This window comes from Lithobates pipiens, unplaced genomic scaffold (genome assembly GCF_037356315.1).
Source record: "Lithobates pipiens isolate NorthernLeopardFrog02 unplaced genomic scaffold, aLitPip1_a1.2 Scaffold_8, whole genome shotgun sequence".
Classification (NCBI taxonomy): domain Eukaryota; kingdom Metazoa; phylum Chordata; class Amphibia; order Anura; family Ranidae; genus Lithobates; species Lithobates pipiens.
The window spans coordinates 490,791,007-490,813,770 of NW_027507903.1; the positions used below are offsets into that span (position 1 = coordinate 490,791,007).

Sequence of the window (22,764 nt, forward strand, 5' to 3'; positions counted from 1 at the left end):
GCTAAAATAACATGTTGCTGGTGAATGGATTTATGCAGGTGATGATAGGATGTTGTTCTAGGCGTGAAGCTACTCAGTGTTCCAAGAAAATGGCCTGGAATGAGAGATGTATCTGCTATCTCATGATTTTTTATGATTCCTGCTGCCAAGTTTCTGACAAGCCTGTGCCAAGTGTTGACAAGCTAAAGACTGATAGGCACAATGGCTGAGCACACAAGCTGAAGATAGGTTGGATGTTCTGCAAGTGCAGCTGCCCACCAACCCAGCTAATTATGGCAAAACAGACACGGGGGAAATGTAACCCATGTGGTCCTACAGGAGTAATAAAGTGGTTCCTTACCCTACTGAAATCACCCACGAATATTAGACCAGTGTTTATCAACCATTTTTCAGTTAAGGCACCCTTTAAATATTATGGGAAATCTCGAAGCACCCTTCAAAAATTATGGACAGTCTCAAGGCATCACATTCTAAAATATAAAAACTATTCTAATAATTTTACATAATGCAGAAACATCCACACAAAGTAGGACACCCAACGTTAGCGGGGATATATTCTTCCAAAGTACTGATTAGTATTCCAATATTTCTCTTCTCCCTCAGTTTTTCGCCATTACTCAGCTAATGCGACCCCATCGCTGATGGAGAGGGCCAGGAGAGGGGGATACAAGGATCCCATGCAGTCCACTGACACCTTCTATTCCAACAGATAGTTATTGGGACGCCATGAGCTAGAAGGTTATAATGGTGCACAAGTAAAACCTGTCGCTTTGTGTAACTAAAAGGCAGGGTTCATCCATCCACTGGCTTGTATACTTATAAGTATTGAGCAATTTTTAGGCAATTTGCCAATGTACCCCTGAAGAAACCTCAAGGCACCTTGGTTGAAAAAGGCTGCATAAGGCCGCGTACACACGGGCGGATTGTCTGCCCAACTAAGTTCGTCAGACAATCCGACAGACAGTCCATTCAACTTTTGAATGAACGGACTTGACCACACACGATGAACAGACAGTCCGCTGAAAACTTGCGCGATGACGTGTACAGCACGTACGACGGGACTAGAAATTTGACGTCCAATACACTGCAATGCAACCTTCGGCCGTGTAAATCCTTTCTGAGCATGCGCCATACTTAGTTCGTCCAACTTGCTACACACGAGCGGACTGTCCGCTGAAACCAAGTTTGGACGGACAAAACCAAGTTTGGACGGACAAAATTACGGAAATTCCGAAAGACTAAGTCCGTCAGACTGTCCGCTGAAAAAGTCCGCTGAAGCCCACACACGAGCGGATTGTCCGCTGAAACATGGTTCAGCGGACTAAGTTGGGCAGACAATCCGCCCGTGTGTACGCGGCCTTAGACTATAGTCATTACCTATCAATGATATTTCTAAGGATCTTTCTAGAAATGTTGAAGGAGCACTACGGTTGTTGGCCAATATCTGAAATAGTTGATGATTGCCAGGGATCAACTTTCCTACAAATAAGTAAAAATAAAAAATAAACTGCGCCAAGAGATAAAATAAGCCTGTAGACCAATAAAATGATCTCAAGGTTGTGTGTTGGAAGCAGCAATTCTCCTGTATAACATCAGTACAGTGGATGAAAATAGAAAAAAATATAGAATTGCGCTAAACTATTTCCTACAAATAAGCTCAGCCAGGGAGTGTCAGCCAGAGTCGTAAAGAAGGAAAGACATGCACAAATGTTCCCCTTCCTGTTTATGAACATCCTATATTGTCTGCAGGCACCTACAATTTTTCTTCTGGTTAATTTTCTAGACCACTGCTAATACCGTACCTTCTGCCATTGGCTGTAAAATGACAGCTCACTAGGCTGTCAATTACAAAGCCTTTTGTATTCCCTCTCCTCATGTCACTAAATGCCCGCTGAGGCCTAAGGATGCCTGGCAGGTGTCTAGCTGTGTGCTGGCAGGGGAAACAGTGTCTTGTGATGTTTTTTTCTTTAAACTGTATTGAAATTTCAAAGAGACATTTTGTTTATGCCTATCTACTGCAGCAGATCATTACTGAAAAATGCAGCATGTTTGCATTGTTCCACACTCCATTGCACATCTCACCACAAATGTTTTCTAGGAGCTCTTGTGATTACTGACATTGCTGTTGATCTGGTGCAGAAAAATAATGATTTAGGTAAATGATTACAGAAACAGGCTAGAGTCAGGCTAGAACTTTTATTTCCACTCCATATCCTCAGCAAGGAGCAATTTTCAGTTTAAAGTGGATCTAAATCCTATTCTACAATGAACCTATTTATCAACACCCCTTGTCCTTGGAACATGTTTCAGTTTACAGTACCTGGCCCCCTCACTCCCTGAGCCCCTTGCTCTGTGACAGTGAGCAGGGGCTCTTCTAGCCCGCAGCTACTGTCATTTAAACTCGGCACAGAGATCTGCTAATGCATTGACTGAGTGCATTGATCAGCACGCTCATTGTCTATTGGAGGGAGAGTGTGCAGGAGCCTGACATTGGTCCTGCAATGTTGTGATTGCGGGTAAAATACTTTTACCTTCGTTTCCCACATATAAAAGCATGCGGGGTGAAACATACAGCACCACCTTGCCTTTCATTATGTCAATAAATATATAAATATATATATATATATAATTAGGGACAGCTGACATCATTCTGTGTAGAGTGGGTTACATGGCATAGTGGGTGTAATGCTAGATAGATTGATGGGCACCAGACACTTCTTGGATGCAAAGAGATTTATTGTTAAATAGAACTGGGACAGAGAAGGTTAGGGCCAGGACACCCTTTAGTAGTTTCAATATTAATTGGCAGACCCCGAGACTTCTATAGGCAGACAACCATGCAGGGAAAGGCATCCAGCTAGCCACCATGTCTGCATGAATAGGGCTGCTGTCTCCTATGGCAACAATCTTAAGAGTAAGAGTTTCTAACAAAAGTTGCAATGAACTCCACTTCTTCTAAGATCTCCTATTGTAGAACTTCACTCTGCTGAGCTCCCAGTCTTTCACTAGAGTAACAGATCCACTCGCCACTGGATCTCTTGAGCTCTTCCAATCTTCCCATTCGGTATCTTCCTCAAGCATCACCCTGGTGTCCCTGTTGGTTCCCTAGCTTGGAACTCACAGATACTCCTCAAGCGCCACCCCAATGGCCTACTTGGTTCCTGGCTTGGCACACAATAATGCTTTGCAAATGTCACCTCCACTCGCTGGGTCCCTGGCTCTGCACCTGCTGAAGTTTTCCCAATTCTTCACCGTCCCCGGCTGGTGAGAATACTGCTCAGATACTTGCTACAGCTACTCACAGTGATCTCTGGTTGCAAGGTGGATGGTCCCTTAGTGGTGACAGCTTTCCCTCTACCTCCGACCACAGCTGGTTCTCCGTCCGGCAGAACCATTACTTCTGGTTTGACTGGAAGCCGCAATCCCAACCCTACATTGCACTCTTGCTTCTGGATAGGCCCTCAGACAGCCTAGCATAGGGTGACCAGACGTCCCCAGTTTCCCTGGACAGTCCCCGGACTGAGCACACTGTCACTGAGCCTGTCTGTCCCCAGTTTTGTCCCTAGATTGCAGGCGTGGACTTGGGATTGCCGCCTCTCATGTTTGTGAGACATGTCTCAGGCCGCCTGTAACTCGACATTTCCGTTTCTGCCAGCCAAAGTTTCTCCCTCCCCATCTACCCCCTGCACTCAACGCCTCCATGCGCTCAGTGTGCTATAGACGGGCATGGAGGTGGAGGCAGAGCTGGGTGCTCTGGCTGCAGACGGGACATGGATGTGAAGGCAGAGCTGGTTGCTCTGGCTGCAGACAGGACACGAAGGTGGAGGCAGAGCCAGGTGCTCTGGCTGCAGACAGGAGGCGGAGCCATGTGCTCTGGCTGCAGACGGAGGTGAATGTGGAGGCGGAGCCAGGTGCTCTGGCTGCTGACGGAAAACGGAGACGGAGCCTCCATTTTGCTTTGGCCTCTGGCTGGCTGCAGAAGGCACATGAAGATGAGGTTGCAGGCAGAGCCTCCATGTTACCTGCTTCTCTCTTGAAAACTGTGGAGATCGTGCTGGGAGACTTGCACAGTAAGTGTTTGGGTATTATGTATGTCCTACACCATTACAGTCCTTATACCCCCCCCCCATACACATATACAGTCCTCACCCCCCCATACACATATACAGTTCTCACCCTCCCTCATACACATGTACAGTTCTTACCCCCCCATACACCATACACATATACACTCCTCACCCCCCCCCCATACACCATCCATATATACACTCCGCACTCCTCTCCTACATACCACCCACTGTCATACACTACGCACCCCTCTCCTGTACATACCACCCACCGCCATTCACTTTGCACTCCTCTCCTGCACATACCAGCCACCGCCATACACTCTGCACCCCTCTCCTGTACATACCACCCACCGTCATACACTCCACACCCCTCTCATGTACATACCACCCACCGCCATGCACCCAGCACCCCTCTAATACTTTATGTAGTTTTTTCTCCATCTTATCTTCTTAATATTTCCCAAAAAATTCCAAGTATCTTTTTTTTTATCTCATGGACGAAATGTGAGAAATAAAGTATATATCATACAATCATTTCATAAACACATACCACATACACTGCATATATCATTTGAGAAAAATATACTTATAAAATAGTTTACCATTTGCAAAAAAAAAAAAAAAAATGTACCCAGATTTAATTTTAAAAGTTTGGTCACCTTAGCCTAGCAGCCAGATGTCCCTGGGATAGGCCCAAGGCTTATGGCTTAGAAACCTGGGGCATTACAACACACGTTCATCCAGACAGCCATCCAGGTGGCAAAGAACCCCAATCACCTGGCTCTCCCAGCAGACCAAGGGACCCAAGAAAATCCCTGCCATTGGCTGAGACACCCCATTCATTCCTAATCTGACCTTGCATTGCCCTTGTCTTATCTAATGTCACCAGATAACTGGCCATCTAGTAACAGAAGAGAGAAGTGCAGCAATTCCAGAATTAGGGCTAAATCAACCTCCTATCATTTGGCCAAGGCAACTATCACTTGGCAAATACATTTGATATTAACCCTGCCTAAACATGAGGGTGCTACACAGATATATATATATATATATATATATATATATATATATATATATATATATATATATATATATATATATATATATACATATATATATATTCTGGGCCCTAAGACCGAAACAGATGTGTATCACATAAACACGTGACAAGACTTACAACATAAATAGACCTGAGGTGTGGCTTTTGGTCGTCTGGTAGATAAGCCAAGAAAAGGGGCCATACCCCACATAAGTAATGGATAATTGTGAAGGAGAATGTGCTGAGAGATGCTGTAAAAAGGGGAATGGGAGGGAGGGTATTGCACACTGGAACCGACAGAGAGCAAGGGCAAGCGGCCAGCTTAAATACCCACTGTGCTCCTCCCATAAATTCAGGCCACCATACTGGCCTTCTAATTTATGGTCGTGGCCCTAAGACCGAGACAGATGTGGATCATATAAACGCCTGACAAGACTTACAACATAAATAGACCTGAGGTGTGGCTTTTGGTCGTCTGGTAGGTAAGCCAAGAAAAGGTGCCAAAAATAAGCACGTAGGGAGTATATCTTTATTGGTTCTAAGCTCATTGACCAAGCTTGGAGTAGGCTAGGGCCATCTCCACTTGAGGGTTTGGAATATATCTGGCGAAGCAGTCGGACTTCCATCTGCCTAGCTTCTTGATCACATGGTCTGGTACTCCGCGCTAAGATGCTGCTGAGGCTGCGCCAATCCGGAAGGACTGTCCACAATACTGCCCGGGCTCTGGGCCTAAGGTGAGCAGTAGGACCCTAATATGTTTGATAAACTGACTGCCATTCAGAGGGCTGACTAGAAAAGGCAGTAAGGGGCTGCAGACAGGCTGGGTAGGTGAGAGAGCCGACGGTCAAGCGTCATTACTGGGCACCAGGTGTTGTTGGTCCTGAAGAGGTTAATATCTACTCTGGGTCTGGTTTGTTGCATTTTGGAGACCGTAAGATGAAGGACATAATGGTTTGGTAAGCGAGTAAGAAAGTGTCTGTACAGTATCTGACTACTGGTACTACAAGAGGTGAACTCGCTAGGTTGTAGGAAGCCGTAGAAAGGCCAGGTAGATGGCCGCCAAAGGGGGAACGTGTGAGGATTTCGGACATGCCCCTGAAGATAGCGCTTGTGATGGGAAACCGTTTGCCATTGGCTGCTTCTGAATTCCGCACAGCAGGGCTTTCACTGTGTGGGCTGTGAACATAGATGGCTCTCCAGGATTCTGTAAGGACAGGAAATGCTGAATACCAGTACAGTCTGATAGTGTTATGAGTGAGAGTTAGCTGTGTATGGCAATAAGATATGAAGGCTAGGACATGAGTCACATAGTTTGCTGTGGTTCTGGGACAAGCAGCTAGGAACCTGCAGTAGGTGTTCCAGGCTATGCGGTAAGCCTTAAGTGTGTTGTTAGACAGCGAGCGGTTGATGAGATAGGTTGCATTGGCAAGATGTGGCTTCAATCCATTGTTAGTTGAGACCAAGGTGGGATAGGAGTGGATGATGGGTCGGCTCCGGATTCCTGCTGGAAGAATTGAGACAAAATTGAAGCAAGACAGTGCATCTGCGGCGGCATTGCACTTGCCAGGCATATGCTCACAGTGAATGTTAAATTGGTGATGTAATGATAATTGCACTAGCCTGCGCAGGAAGGACATGACAGGAAGCGACTTGGATCTACCCTTATTAATGATGCCGGCCGTAATCTGGTTGTCTCTGGTGAAAGAGTACTGTCTGACCTGTCCATGTATAGCGCCAGACTTGGGCTGCTGCCACAATAGGGTACAGTTCGAACAAAGACTAGGATTGAGCGAAACCAGGAATCAAGCAGATTTCTGGGGGCCAGGGACCAGCAAACCAGTGGTGGCAAAAATAGCAGAAAAGCCTGTGGAGGCTTCAGCGTCTGTGACTACTTGTGACAAATGGGCTGATACTGAGGGAATAAACATGAATATGCCACTCCAGTTGGTGAGGAACTTATACCACATCGTTAAGTCCGCTATGGCTGCTGGGTCTAGTCTGAGGACTTGGTCGGGGTCCTGTACTCGGCAAGAAAGACCAAGAGCTGTGAGATGAGCAACTGCCCCTGCGGAATAATACTCACTGCAAAATTGAGCATCCCTATCAAGGACTGCAGCTGTCTTTTAGTACAGCCCTGTGACCGGGTAAAATTGGGAATGACCGACCTAACACAGGCTAGATTGTCAGCAGGCAGGCTAGCTTGCATAGCCTGCGTGTCCAGTTCAATGCCTAAGAAGGTGATGGAAAGTGCTGGGCCTTCCACTTTGTGTTTGGCTATAGGCACATTGAGATTGTTGAAGACCACTCTTAGCTTGTCTAGATCTACCAGGGGTATGTCTAGCAGAAAGTTGTCAAGATAATGGATAACCCTGAGAAATGAGGCGCAGATAAATCGTAGACTATGAAGGGGCGTCTTGTGGCTGGCTGAGAGCACCAATTTGTTGTGTGAGCAGAAGATTGGCAAATCGCACAGAGTGGGGAACAAAGACCAGCACAGTGGCAACAAAACAGTTGCATGTCTGTGACGCTCCAGTCAGCACTGATCTGGAACTGGGCGAGTCTTGCCACTGCTTAGGCTGATGCCGCGTACACACAACCGGATTTTCCAGCAGACTAGGTCCAACTGTCCAACTGTCTTCCCAAATGACTTTCAGCAGAGTTCCGACGGACCTTCCAAATGAACGGACTTGCCCACACACAAACAGACTAAGTCCGTTCGAAAGTCCATTCATTTTGAACGTGATGACATAAGACGGGACTAAAAAAGGAAGTTCAATAGCCAGTAGCCAATGGCTTCCCTTGTGATGTATTTGGTCCTTTGGACCAGCATACAGATGAACGGTTTTCCCAATAGGAATTGAGTCCATCGGACAGATTTGAAACATGTTCTATTTCTAGGTCCATCAGATTTTTAAAATGAAAAACGATTGAATTAGCCCACACATGATCGGAATGTCCGACGGACTGAACAAAAGGACGTCTCTGAAGGTCAGGGCGAATGCGGTGGCTGACAGCTTCCGGCTGAGCCTGGGTTCATTCAACTTGACAAGCACTGAGTCGTCCCCCTGGTGTACCTGCAGAAGGAGAAGCTGTCATCAGGACCAAGAACGGGTCAGGGAGGGTTAAGGGTGGGTGAACTTTCCAAAGTGTGACTCTGCTCTGGATGTCCGAACTGTTGCAGTTAAGGAGGAGACCAAAGAATGCAGATGGGAAATGGCCCTGGAGATGGATTGCAGGGATGTCTGCTGGTGCCGGGCCAGAACAGCTCTGCCTTCCTGGCCATAGCGGGAAAGGCAATATCCCTGCTTCTCAGCTAAGAAATGCATTTGGGGATGGTCCATCCCCTGAGGGACAGTACGCTGCCACGCTCTGAGCCTGACGGTGACAGAGGGGTAGGTATGATGTGCTCGCTGCTGGCCTGCGGTATGGCTCCGGCTAGGCAGGGGGTGCTCATGTTAAGAGGAGTCATAGTCATAGGATAGAGAGCGGAGTGGCAAAGAGAAAACTCAGAAAGGAGGAAAAAAGGGGAGAAGAATAGAAAAAGGAATGATAGGTGTATACAGGAGCTGACAGTGTTCTGTTGTGGCAGAACTGTAGAGTGAGAATTTAGAAAACTCAGTAGAGTGCAAGACGACCGAGGTAGGCCAGGAGGTGACTGGCCAGATAACCAATAGCTCAGGTGCCTATTTGGGGTGAGCACAAACCTGAGGACTAGAACCCCAGGGTGTACTTGAGTGTGAAATTGCGGTCTGTAGTGGGTGACGTATACTCGGCCTGCTAACACTTGCACTGCCAGCAAGCCTACTGTTAAGTGACCTTGTCTGCAAGGTGAAGGATTGCCCTTCAAAAAGAGTGTCATGTATAGACATGTGTGACAGAAACTAACGCCTTGTGAGCACATCCAATGATGTATGTGAAGTAACGGTATAGTGAAAGGGTGCTGCAGAATGATGTGATAGAGAAACCTGTGCACTATCCACCTGACTGCCAGTCAAGTAGTGAGGTCCTGGTTAGGATCGAACTCGAAACTCAGTTGACCAAGAACACCTGCAGTAGGGGTGACATAAGTGACATAAGACTCCTTGCTCCCCCCCCCCTCTTTTTTTTCCCTATTTTTTTGTCCCCATTGTATGCGACCAGACTTGGTGAAGATGCAATCATTTCCCCATTGTATGCGACCGGCCTTAAGTGTGCCTGCGTGAGTGCCACTGAGTGTGCTTGCAGCGTTAGCAAGGAGTTTATGCTGAGATGCATGTTTGCAGCGATTGCAAAATGGGCAACTGGTGGGATGCGTGTATTTGCAGAGATTGCAAGGAGTTTATGCTGAAACGCATGTTTGTAATGAATGCAATGGGTATATGCCGAGATGCATGTTTTGGCAGCGTTTGCAAGAAAGGTAACCTACTGATAGGCGAAAAGAAAAGGATAGCAGAAATTGTATGTGTAGGAATGAATTGTAGATTCATGATAGGGAGTGTAACGAATGGAGTGTGGAATACTAGTAATTTGCAGCATTGTCCCGCCAAGGCGACTAGGCTTGAATCGGAGTGATGCGTGTGGTATGAAAGTGATAGATGACATAACAACTAATCATTTCTAGGGTATGAGGGTGATCGGTATGACTCGGTGCGGGATGTACTTTATCCAATGCGAACCGTAGTGCCGCTGATGCACCTAGGTTTGGATCGGAGTCACCACCACCACACCCAGATACCTAAAAGAATTGGCTATGGTAATTTGTCCAGCCTCCAGAAGAAGCCAGAGAAGTTGGCAGACCTGGTTATAAGCGCCATTAGCGTTTGCAAAGAGTTTGTCGTGTCTCCTAGGTAAAGCAGGACGTCATCGGCATAAAAATAAATCTTTTCCTCCGAGGGGCCTCTGCCGAATTCCACGATATCAGGTGAACTACAAATTAATGTGGCTAGTGGTTCCACCGCAAGAGCGAACAGCAGAGGTGACAACGGGCACCCCTGATGAGTGCCCCTATGTAACAAAAACAGCTGGGAGAGGGTATTATTAATGCAGAGTCTTGCTCTGGGGGCCGAATAGAGAGTAACAGCCCATTTTTCATCATTTTTGCAGTTTGAAAAATGTTGAATGTTTTTAGTCCAGCAATCGACTTTCAGATGAGCGTGATGGTTTGTTTTGCTCAGATAAAGTCTGTAGTCAGTTTCTCTCATGTCAGTGAGAAATGCTGCACATTGTAGCTTGATGCAGATTCCCAGGCCTGTCACACGGAGCACAAAAACAGTCTAAAAATACATGTGTGCAAGGCGAGGAAACTGCTTATTAAATGAAGGCTTTCATTGTACAAGTACACATTCTGACTTCTTATCATAACATCTACCTGGAAGCAATTCTTGTTCTTACTTTGATGTGTAGTGCTCACTTGTACTATATTATAAAGCATAATTGTAGATTTAAGAGCCAGCATATCAACCTATCAAGGGGTATGATCTCAGCATACTTGCTGAGCAACTGTTGAGGCAAATTTTTTTTTGGCGAAACGGCACTGTGCCGCTTTAACTGACAATTGCACGGTCGTGTGACACTGTACCCAAACAGAGCTTTTACCACCAGCTTTCTTTTGGTGGTATTTGATCACCTCTGCGGTTTTTTAATTTTTGCGCTATAAACAAAAAAGGATGACAATTTTCAAAAGAAAAAACAATATTTTTAACTTTTTGCTATAATAAATATCCCAAAAAATAAATAAATAAAAAAACAAATTTCTTCATCAATTTAGGCCAATATGTATTCTTCTATATATTGATTGGTTTGCGCAAAAGTTATAGCATCTACAAAATATGGGATAGATTTATGGCATTTTTATTATTTATTTATTTTTTACTAGAAATGGTAGTGATCTGAGATTTTTAGTAGGACTGCGACATTGCAGCAGACAGGTCGGACATTGTTAAAACATTTTTGGGACCATTGACATTTGTACAGCGATCAGTGCTATAAATATGCACTGATTACTGTGTAAATGTCACTGGCAGGGGAGGGTTTAATACTAGGGGGTGATCAAGGGGTTAAATATGTTCCCTCGTGTGTGTTTCTAACTGTGGGGGATGTGACTGGAGGAGGAGACAGGTCGCTGTTCCTGATTAGTAGCAACAGGAAATCTGGCTCTCCTTTCCTGTCAGCATGGGGATTTGTGTGCTTACACACACAAATCCCCATTCTGGCTCTTAAGACCATGATCGCGGATGGCCGGTGGACACGTGCATCAGGTCCCCCGCCATGTAGCAGGCATGCACATGGTGGGGCCAAGGAAACAAGGAACAAGGAAACAAGCTGACCTGCCGCCATATAATGACGACGGCTGGGCGGCAAGTGGCTAAGCACTATTTAGCATCCCTTATCTACAGTTTGAAAAATCATGGCCTTAGGCTGGCCATACATTATACAGTTTTCTTATTCAATTTCCTTTAGATTTACCTTCAACTATGTAGTGCAAGGGCCTGCCTGATTGCATTCAAATTGAAAGTATTTAGGTTTGACCTCATATTATATGGTTTTGATAAATCTAAAGGAAAATTGTATATTGTATGGCCAGCCTTAAAGTGTCACTAAACCCACATTATAAAAAAAACTCTCAATATATGGTGTCTTACACGCTGTTCATACTCACTCAGGCCGCGTACACACGCGCGGACTGTTCGCCCAACTTTGTCCGTCCAACAGTTTCGGCAAACAGTCCGCTCAAACTTAGCATGGACGGACATGGCCACACACGACGGACGAACAGTTTGCTGAAACCGTGCGCGATGACGTGAACGGCACGTACGACGGGACGAAAAATACGACGTCCTATACACTGCATTATAGCTTTCGGCGTGAAAATCCTTTCTGAGCATGCGCGCAACTTTGTTTGACGAACAAGCCTACACACGAGCGGGCTGTTCGCTGAAACAAGGTTTCAGCGGACAGTTTTTCGGAAATTCCGAAAAACCTTGTCCGTCCAACTGTCCGCTGAAACTGTCCGCTGAAAGCCCACACACGAGCGGACTGTCCGCCCAAACACTGTTCAGCGGACAAAGTTGGGCGAACAGTCCGCCCGTGTGTACGCGGCCTCAGTCACTATGAGATTTGTTAACTGCATTCTGCAAAAAAACAGGTTGATCCTGCTGTTCTTTATTTCCCCCTGAAAGTCCACAATGCAGCTAGGGATTTTGCTCAGTTTCCAATAAGTTTCTATGCTGAACATTTTCTCCCATTCAGATCTGAGCAGCCCATGTGAATATAAAGTACAACATGTGGGCGTATATGCCGTGGTAAATGACTGCCCACTCCCTCCTCCATGCCCACTAGCCAGCTAAACACAATCGGGGTGAGATATTACATGTATATTGATGGAGGCTTCACCTCCCTCTTATTCTAAGACACAGGCTGAAGAGGCGTGACACACCATGTTATTGCCAAAAAATAATAAAGATTTGATTTCAAATATATATTTATATGACATTTTAAAACAATTTACTGATATTAATTATTTATTTTTACTCGGTATTCCAAAGGCTAATTTTTATTTATTTATTTTTGCATATGTGACCAGCAGCAGAGGACTAAAAGCTCCTAATGCTTATGTTTCCCTGCGGACAGGCTGAGAAAGAGCTGGGTCGTGTGACAGCTGTATACCGATTAGGAAAAAGATGTTTTTTATTAAAATAATTTCAGTGCCATCATCCACATACAAAAATAGAAAAGACAATGTAAATGAAACAGTGTTTAGTATCACTATAATGTTCACCACAATTGTATAGGTTTTGCTTTCTGTGCCCCATTCATATAATACAATTGATTTCCTATTTTTTGCCTCTACCATAGCGTAGAGTATTTTTAATCCCAGATTTATGATAATTGCAGGCTTACTTTGGAATTTATCATCCAATGACCAGTTGAAGATTATGCTGATCCGGGACGCTCTGAGCATCCTAAACAAGAGCATTATCATCCCATGTTCCGGCTGGAAGGAGGGCGAGTACTCCAAGAACGACATGATGAACGATTCTGACATCTTCCACAATGCCACCGGCTGTCTCAGGTAATAATATGTAGCTGTTACTCTGATGATTTCATAATGTTTTAGGAAATAGGCTAAATTCACGGCGCTTTAGCATCTGCCTGAAGGCACTCTAATTTCAGCCATATGATTGTAACTTTCAAATTTCATTTGACTGTCACTTTTATGACGTTAGCTTGTGAATTGAGCCTACTGCTTATCTTATCTTAATAAAAAAAGTCTAGTTAAAAGAAAAATGTTTTAGGGTTCATTCACACTAGCCTTGTTCACACCATACAGCAGTGGTGTATTTTGGTTTTGTGCTGCCTTAGGCAAGACTAAAATTGGGTGCCCCCCCCCCCCCATCTAAATTCGTCCCACCCCAGATGCTTTAAATTGTGCACGCCCATGCAACAGTGACAAACTGCGTAAACTTTACTATCCATAGGCGACGTTTTAAAAGTCCTTACAGGTTACAATTTTAGATATACAGAGGAAGTTTGTTGCTAGAATTATTGCCCATTCTCTGGTGTTCGCGGTGATACCTCACATGTAGGGATGAGCTTCGTGTTCGAGTCGAACGTACGTTCGACTCGAACATTGGCTGTTCGGGCGTTCGGCGAAATCCGAACTCTTGGTCCGTTCGCGTCAAAATTTGTGTGGCGCGCGCGGACCACAATGCACTGCGGTGGCGCAGTGCATTGCTGGCTCGTGATTGGCCAAGCATGCACTGTGACCCCGCATGCTTGGCCAATCGCAGCGCCAGCAGCGAGGAGAGCCATGATTGGCCACAGGCATCCTGCCTGTGGCCAATCATAGCTCAGGCTGTGTAGTGCACGCCCCACACTATATAAGGCCGCCTTTGAGGCGGCCTCCTGTAGTGTGTTACTTAGCATCTGAAGCAGTGGGTGATCTGTGTACCTTCAACACAGTACACACCAATCGTTTTTGGCTGATTTCCTATCTTGCTGCTGTGTAGTGGTTGTTGTCTGTGCCCTGACTGCAGTATACACCACTATATTCACCTCACCTATATAGCTAGTGATCTAGCTTTAACCACTTAACAACTGCCCATTGCCGATTAACGGCTTCAGGGCGGTTGTTTAACTCTGAGAGGCCGTTAATTAACGGCCTCCCAGAATTCTGCTCTCGCGTGCCCCGAGGTGTGCGCACTCGAGAGCATCCGTGACCGCCGGGTCGCATCACGGATCACGGTAAACGGCCGCTCGTAGCGGCCGTTTACCACGTGATTGCTCCGTCAAATGACGGAGTGATCACTTGGAAACAAACCGGCGTCATGTTATGACGCCTGTTCCTCCCTCCCCTCTCTGTACCGATCGGTACAGCGGAGGGGAAAGAGATCGGTGTCAGCAGCGATGTGGGCTGCATCTGCAGTGCCCACATCGCTGCTCACCGAATTTAACCCCTCAATTCCCTGCCAATACTCTGCAATACCAGTGCATACTCTGCAGTACCCTGCCATTACTCTGCAGTGCAGTACCCCGCCATTACTCTGCAGTGCAGTACCCTGCCATTACTCTGCAGTGCAGTACCCTGCCATTACTCTGCAGTACCCCCCATTACTCTGCAGTACCCTGCCATTACTCTGCAGTGCAGTACCCTGCCATTACTCTGCAGTAACCCCCATTACTCTGCAGTAACCCCCATTACTCTGCAGTACCCCCCAATACTCTGCAGTACCCGCCATTACTCTGCAGTACCCGCCATTACTCTGCAGTACCCCCAATACTCTGCAGTACCCTGCCATTACTCTGTAGTACCCCCCAATACTCTGCAGTACCCTGCTATTACTCTGTAGTACCCCGCCAATACCCCGCCAATACTCTGTAATACCCTGCCATAAATTGCCATACACAGCCATACTCAGAGATACCCAGCCATACTCGGTGATACCCTGAAATACCCAGCCATAGACGCCCCCCACCCCTCACCGCCCTCCGGTGCTTCTACCAACTCGCCAGTACGATCAAAGCCAGAATCTTTTTTTTATTTTTTATTTCAGGCTTCCCAGCCTAGAGGTGAGATGTGGGGTCATATTGACCCCCCAGATTTCACTGTAAAGAGGACCTGTCACCCCATATTCCTATTACAAGGGATGTTTACATTTCTTGTAATGGGAATAAAAGTGATCAAAAATATATTTTTGGGGAAAAAAATTTCAAACTAACATAAATAAAGTAAAATGAACAATAAAAAAATAAAATAAAAATTAAAGCGCCCATGTCCCCATGTGCTCGCATGTGCCACACATGTGAGGTATAGCCGAGAATGTTAGAGCGAGAGCAATAATTCTAGTCCTAGACCTCCTCTGCAACTCAAAACATGTAACCAGTAAAAAAAAAATTAAAGCGTCGCCTATGGGGATTTTTTAAGTAGGGACGTTTGGCGCCATTCCACGGGCATGTGCAATTTTGAAGAGTGACATGTTTGATATCTATTTACTCAGCATAACTTCATCTTTCACTTTATGCAAACATTGGGCTAACAAGTGGTTAATAATAGAGCTTGCAGTCAGTAGTGTTAGGAGATAGTGCGTGCTGTCTGCGTGCTCTGTACCCAGTACATACCGCTATAATATAGGGCAGGCCCCTACTTTCAAACATCCAACTTACAAACATCTCCTACTTGCAAACGCAAGGAGACAGCAGCAAGTGAGATGAAAAAAGATGGACGACAAAACTAATTATACAGGGGTGATAACCCTTCCCTATGTTTTCCAAAAAGCTTAAAGATAGTTTTTTTGACTGGAGCTACACTTTAAAAATGTACCGGTTGAAAATGACAAACAGATTCAACTTAACACAACAAACCTACACAGTCCCTGTCTTGTTTGCACCGCCTGTATACTGCTGTTCTGAGTATATAGGGCCTGGGGGCCACACGCATTTCCTTTTTTTAATATGGGTACGGGGTTCCCCTTAATATGCGTACAAGACCCAAATAGGCTGGTAATGGGCAGGGAGGGCTACTCATGCCATGTTTCTCAATGATTTTCAACCATATTGCAGGAACCAGATATAACATTAAAACCGCAAGCAGTTTTAAATGGTGTTATTTCCGTTTAATGTCATTTTGTGCAGGGACTGTTCTAAACACGGGAAACACGTGGCACTTCACAGGCATACTACAGACACCCCCCAGGCACCATATTTAAAGGAATATTTCACTTTTTTTTTTTCACTTTAATCGTCATTAAAATCAGTGCTCCCGCCAAAACGGCAGTTTTTAAAACTTTTTTTTGCAGTGACCCATGTCCCCTGAGGCAGGAGGCAGGTCCCCAAACCCTTTTTAGGACACTATCTTGCATATTAGCCATTAAAATTAGCACTTTCCAATTCGAACGTTCGAGTCCCATAGACTTCAATGGGGTTCTAACGTTCGTACCGAACGTGGGGGTCGTTCGCAAGTTCTGGTGCGAACCGAACCGGGGGGTGTTCGGCTCATCCCTACTCACATGTGTAGGATGATTGCTTTTTGCGTGCATGTAGGAAAGCCTCACGCTTTCACCTTTGCATGTGAGCACAGGATGGGGGCTATTTAATTTTTTTTTTCTTTAAATTATTTTTTTTATTTTTTATTTTTTTTACACTGTTACTTTTTTTTAACTTTTATTGCTGTCAAAAGGAATGTAAACATCTTTGTGACTGCAATAGGCATGTGACCGGTATGCATTTAAGAGACCCCCAAAACCCTTCCTCTGCACGTTAAAGGTATTCAAAACGCCAAGATCAGTGTTTTTGAATGCTTTCGAATTTTAAAAACTGTCCTCAACGGTTTCCGAGTAAACCAGAAGTGATGTTACGAACAACCGATCAAAGCTGATCCCGGCTGGTCGCTCGGGTCTCCAGGTGGATGGGGAGAGCCTGACAGAGCTGATCCGATTACTATTACAAAAGAGCTGACCACCGGCTCCAAAAAACGATACCAGGGTGATGCCTGCAGCTGTAGGCATCATCCTGGTACAAGTGCAGATCCCCTAAAAAATGCTGCCCAAGGCAAACGCGGTAGATACGCCCCTGCCATACAGGTGTATTGCATAAAATGTATCTGCACATTACAATCCATAGCCATGTGTGCATAGCGTCGAATACAATGTTTGTTAACTTTTGATAAATTAAAAAAAAATAACAAAGAATAAAACATTGTGATGGATTGGTACAATAAATCGCAGCACAGGTGCACAAAGCACACCAGCGGGTCTGCATAATGAACAGCCACCAGTGTGAACAATCCCTTAGCCAGAGTTGAGCTTTAATACAGTTCTTTCCTATCCATAATATTGTTGCATGATGAAAATGTTGAAATTGAAATGTGTGATCTATGTGTGGTAAGCTGGTTTATACAAGTTTTCTCTTTTCTAAGGTAGTTTTAAAATGTGTCCCTCTTGTTCAATGAAAGGCTATGGTTACCCCTTTGATTAGCTGTGAATGAACCAGAGAAGTTACAATAAAACAGTAATAACATTGCTACATTGTAACTTTACCTGACACTGCACAAATTGTTCTATAAATGCCTTTTTTGACAGGAAAAAGAAGAAAGTCCCGGCTGTCATGCTAGGAAAGTCCCGGCTGCCATGCTAGGAAAGTCCCGGCTGCCATGCTAGGAAAGTCCCGGCTGCCATGCTAGGAAAGTCCTGGCTGCCATGCTAGGAAAGTCCCGGCTGTCCCACTAGGAGGGTCCCGGCTGTAATGCTAGTAAATGTGACTGGAAAGCTGCAGAAAAGGAGGAGGCGCTGGGTGTACTATGTATGTCCAAAGTAATTTTGTCAGTTGTCACATGATGAGAAGCCCATCCTAACAGCTCCCAGTGAGCACGTGCTGGCAAAAAAACAGGCAGTGCCAGCTGTACAGTATATGTGGCAGCCTGGCTTTACAGTCCACAGTTTTCAGTTTGGTGCTACCAAATATATGGGTACAGCCAGTGGGAAGGGGTTTTATATATATATATATATATATATATATATATATATATATATATATATATGTATATATGTATGTAGATTAGCCACTAGAGGGAGCTCTCAGCAGTTCAGTGCAATTACTCCTTCTTGAGATATAATCAGCCATACAAGGAATTGAGTTGTTTTCAAGGAGCAGTACATGCAGGGGCTCACATCTTGGACAGGAAGTGTATGGAAATCTCTCTCCAGTGGGACACAGACAGCAAAAAGTAAACTGACAGGGGTTTTAATCTTTCTCTTCCCTATCCAAATCTAAAAAAGGACATTTTGGCTTTAGGTATCCATTATCATTTACGACACATATTGCACATTATTCCTAGCTAGAACTCTGCAATCAGCATTAGGGGCATGAGCTTAGCTGATTGGTGAGCTTGAACTCTTACTCAGCAGATGATGTGTTGGACCTCTACAGAGAGTCAACTGTCTCAGCACAGAGAGCAAGGGTCCTTCTCTACATCATGCTGGCAGGGGACAGGCTTTTTTAAAACTCGGGCTGTGTCTTTTTTTTTCTTTAAATAAAAGCCAACTAAAGACTTTTGTACACCTTGTTTTTTTTTTTTTATGCACCTGGAATGTATTTAGCTGATGTAAATTGAAGGTTTAATTGAGCTTCAAAGGCTTAATTTTTCTTCAAAGTAGAGCATTAAGGAAGGAACGTAGCCAAGGCCACTTTTTTCTCAGGGCTCCAACAATCAAAGTCATGTTCCTTTCAGAACTCTTCCTTTATTTTCAGAAAGTAGACTTATAAAATTCTTTCCCCCCTCACATTAACTACTCGGCTGCCAGGTCTCCTGACCATTCCTGTAAATCAGGTTGGCAGATTTGGCATTTGCTATTGTCTAAGCACAATGGCTCTTTCAGGCTGAAACAATTAAAGTAATCCTCAGACAACACAGCTTGAATTGGAGGAATTCTTTATATGTAAAAATAAATGAACAAGAAATATCTGATGCCTGTCTGACTCATAAGGGAAGCCATTTTGCCATGACCGGCAAAGATCTGCGGCAGATGGAAGATGGGGGTTTTGAGTAGCTTAGACGGACCTTATTCACACCAGTGAGCCACTCTGAACACATAGCTGCTAGTGTGCTGGGTGGAAAGAGTACCAGGGTGCCAGTTCAACACATCGCACTGTTGTATTTTTATTTTTGTAAGAACTTTATTGAAGTTTCTCAAGTTTATTCAGTTCTACTGCTACCAGTGTGGTGTGAAGCGGCTGACTGGGCAGCTCCATGCTATGCTAAAAGTGAGTACCGCATGCAGTAAGTTAGAGAAGTGGAATCTTGTGGCACCACAAAATGTCCCAACTGACGGACAGTACAGCGGGTGCTGTAGTGACATGAATTAAGCCCTCATAGTACAGAAGATAGTAACAGAGTGTGAACACCAGTGATGCCAGATACCAATGTGATATAATCAAAGAATGCTGCAAAAATGTATTTCAATTCAGTTGTTATTATTTGTGCGTGTGTGTGTGTGTGTGTGTGTGTGTGTGTGTGTGTGTGTGTGTGTGTGTGTGTGTATATATGCAGGTAGTTCCATATATATTTGGACACAGGCACAATTTTCATACTTTTGGCTCTGTATGCCACCAGAAAATTAAAACAAAACAATCCAAATGAATTTGAAGTGTAGAATTTCAGCTTTAATTCAATGGGTTGAACATAAATATCAAGTACAAATATTAGGAACTGTACCCATTTTTATACACAGTTCCCCCCTCCTCCCATTTTCAGGGGTTCAATAGTAATTGGACAAATAAATATAATAATAAATAAAATGTTCATTTTTAATATTTTGTTGAGAATCCTTTACTGGTAATGACTGCCTGAAGTCTGGAACCCATGGACATTACCAAAGACTGGGTTTTCTCCTTTCTGATGCTTTGCCAGGCTCTAACTGAAGCTGTCCTCAGATGTTTTTTGTGGGTCTTTCTGCCTTTTAGTTTTGCCTTCAGCAAGTAAAATGCATGCTCAATTAGGTTGAAATCAGGTGATTGACATGGCCATTGCAGAATATCCCACTTCTTTTCCTTCAAATGCTCCTGGCTTGCTTTCGCAGTGTGTTTTGGATCATTGTCAATCTGCACTGTGAAGTGCCTTCCAATTAAATCTTTTGCATTTGGCTGATTCTGGGCTGACAGTATATCTCTAAACACTGCAGAATTCATTCATCTGGCGTCTTTGGTCTTTTGTCACATCATCAATAACACCAATGTTCCAGTGTTACTGGAAGTCATGCCTGCCCATTCCATCACACTGCCTCCACCATGTTTTATAGATGACGTGGCGTGCTTTGGATCATGAGCTGTTCCAAGCCTTCTCCACACTTTTTTCTTCCAGTCATTCTGGTACAGATTAATCTTAGTTTCATCCATCCAAAGAATGCTTTTCCAGAACTGGTCTGGCTTTTATAGATGTTTTTTGGCAAAGTCTAATCTGGCTTTTCTATTCTTCAGGCTTATGAATGGTTTGCACCTTGTGGTGAACCCTCTGTATTTGCTCTTGTCTTCTCTTGATTGTAGACTTTGACACCTCCAAGAGAGTGTCCTTCACTTGTCTGGATGTTGTGAATGGGTTTTTCTTTACCATAGAGAGGATCCTGCGAGCATCAAACACTCTTGTCTTCCTGTGGACGTCCAGGCCTTTTTATGTTGCTGAGCTCACCAGTGCATTGTTTATTTCCTTAGAATGTACCATTTTGGCCACTCCTAATGTTGCTGCTATCTCTCTGATGGATTTGTTTTGTTTGTTTTTGAAGCCTTACAATGGCCTGTTTCACTTGCATGGACCGCTCCTTTGAACGCATGATGTAGGTTCACAGCAATAGATTCCAAATGCAAATACCACACTTAAAATCAACACCAGATCTTTTGCCTATTTAATTGATAAAGAAATAATGAAGGAGTGGCCCAAACCTGGCCATGAAACATCTTTTGATACAATTGTCAAATTACCTTTTGGCCCTTAAAAAAGGGGGGTTGTCTATTCTCAAGAGCTGTAATCCCTAAACCCACCTTCTGATTTGGATCTCTGCAAATTAAGGGAATTCCTTCCAGGTCACTAGAACTATTCTCCATTGGAAGATTTCCCCTCTACTATTTTTCTGGGGACAACTCAAAATTTGGAATTTACTTTCACTTTTAATGATAATGGTAAACAGGACAAATAGGGAGGATGAATCTCCCTAACGGGAACACAGACAGCAGAAAAAGCTGACAAGTATTCTATTATTCTATCATTATTCGATCTAACATGTTAACTGCTTGCCAACCAGTATAACTGCGGCAGGTTGGCTCCCCTGGGCTAGTCGTCCTAGCTGTACGTTGGTCGCTTTAAGACCACTAGAGGGGCACGTGCGTTGTGACGACTGAGCCGATGCATGTGCCTGGCAGTCGCGATGTCTGCCGGGCACCCATGATCGCTCCACACAGAGACAGAACAGAGGTCTGTCAATACAAATAGACAGATCTCTGTTATGTCAGGGATGAAGAGACTGATCAGTTGTTCCTAATGCTTAGGAACCACAATCGATCTTCTCTCCCTGGCAGTCTCATCCCCCCACAGTTAGAAACACTACCTGGGACACACATTTAACCCCTTCATCGCCCCCTAGTGTTAACCCTTTCCCTGCCAGTGGCATGTATACCGTAATCAGTGGCTATTTTTAGCTCTGATTGCTGTATAAAGGTCAATTGTCCCAAAAAAGTGTCAAAAGTGCCTGATCTGTCCGCTGCAATGTCGCAGTCCTGATAAAAATCGCAGATCACCACCATTACTAGTAAAAATTTATAATAAAAATGCCATAAATCTATCCCCTATTTTGTATAACTTTCGTGCAAACAAATCAATATACGCTTATTGCGATTTTTGTTTTTGTTTTTTATGGGGGATGGGGGATATTTATTATAGCAAAAAGTAAAAAATATTGTTTTTTTTTTTTTCAAAATTGTCACCTTTTTCTTGTTTATGGCACACAACAAAAATCGCAGAGGTGATCAAATACCACCAAAAAAAGTTCTATTTGTGGGAACAAAAGGACGTCAATTTTGTTTTTGTACAACGTCACACAACTGCGCAATTTTCCTTTTTTTCATCTTCAAGAGACACAGTGCCGTATTGCAAAAATGGCCTGGTCATTAAGGGGTCAAATCTTCCGGGGCTTAAGTGCTTAAAGAAGAGTTCTGCCCCCCCCAAAAAAATTTTTTTTAAAGTTAACAGCTACAAATACTGTAGCTGCTGAATTTTATTATTAAGGCACTTACCTGTCCAGGCATCCAGCAGTGTCCTCACCCAAGCCGATTCTTGAATTGGCTCTCGGGGTGCTGCCACTGCCATCTTGGCTAAGGGAAACCAGCAGTGAAGTGTACCAGTGTAACAGTGTACCTATCAAAACCAGGTACCCCCCCCCCCCCCAAATGGTGCCAAATGTGGCAGTGGAGGGGGTGAGGAGGCAGACAAGCTGAGCTTCCCCTTTTGGGTGGAGCTCAGCTTTAAGTGTTTGTCAGAAAAAATAAATTCACAGTGTTATGTCATGTCCTCACCACCTGTTTTAACCCCCAAAAAACCCACACAGCAACTGCATACATTGCGCATAGTTGCGGGGAGGTTACGATGCAGCACCATTCAGTTGATTGGGTTGCATTTGGTGGGCGATACTGCCAACT

The 22,764-nt window shown here is 44.5% G+C and overlaps 1 protein-coding gene across 3 annotated transcripts in view; it reads left to right on the forward strand.

The window, feature by feature from the left end:
* The window catches only part of PKP2 (plakophilin 2), a 146,909-nt gene that overhangs the window by 94,884 nt on the left and 29,261 nt on the right, over positions 1 to 22,764 (forward strand). For all 3 annotated transcript variants that reach the window (XM_077469069.1, XM_077469068.1, XM_077469067.1), the window contains exon 6: positions 12,982 to 13,159. In XM_077469069.1, coding sequence (XP_077325195.1) covers positions 12,982 to 13,159 — 178 coding nt within the window. The remainder of the gene's footprint in view (positions 1 to 12,981; positions 13,160 to 22,764) is intronic.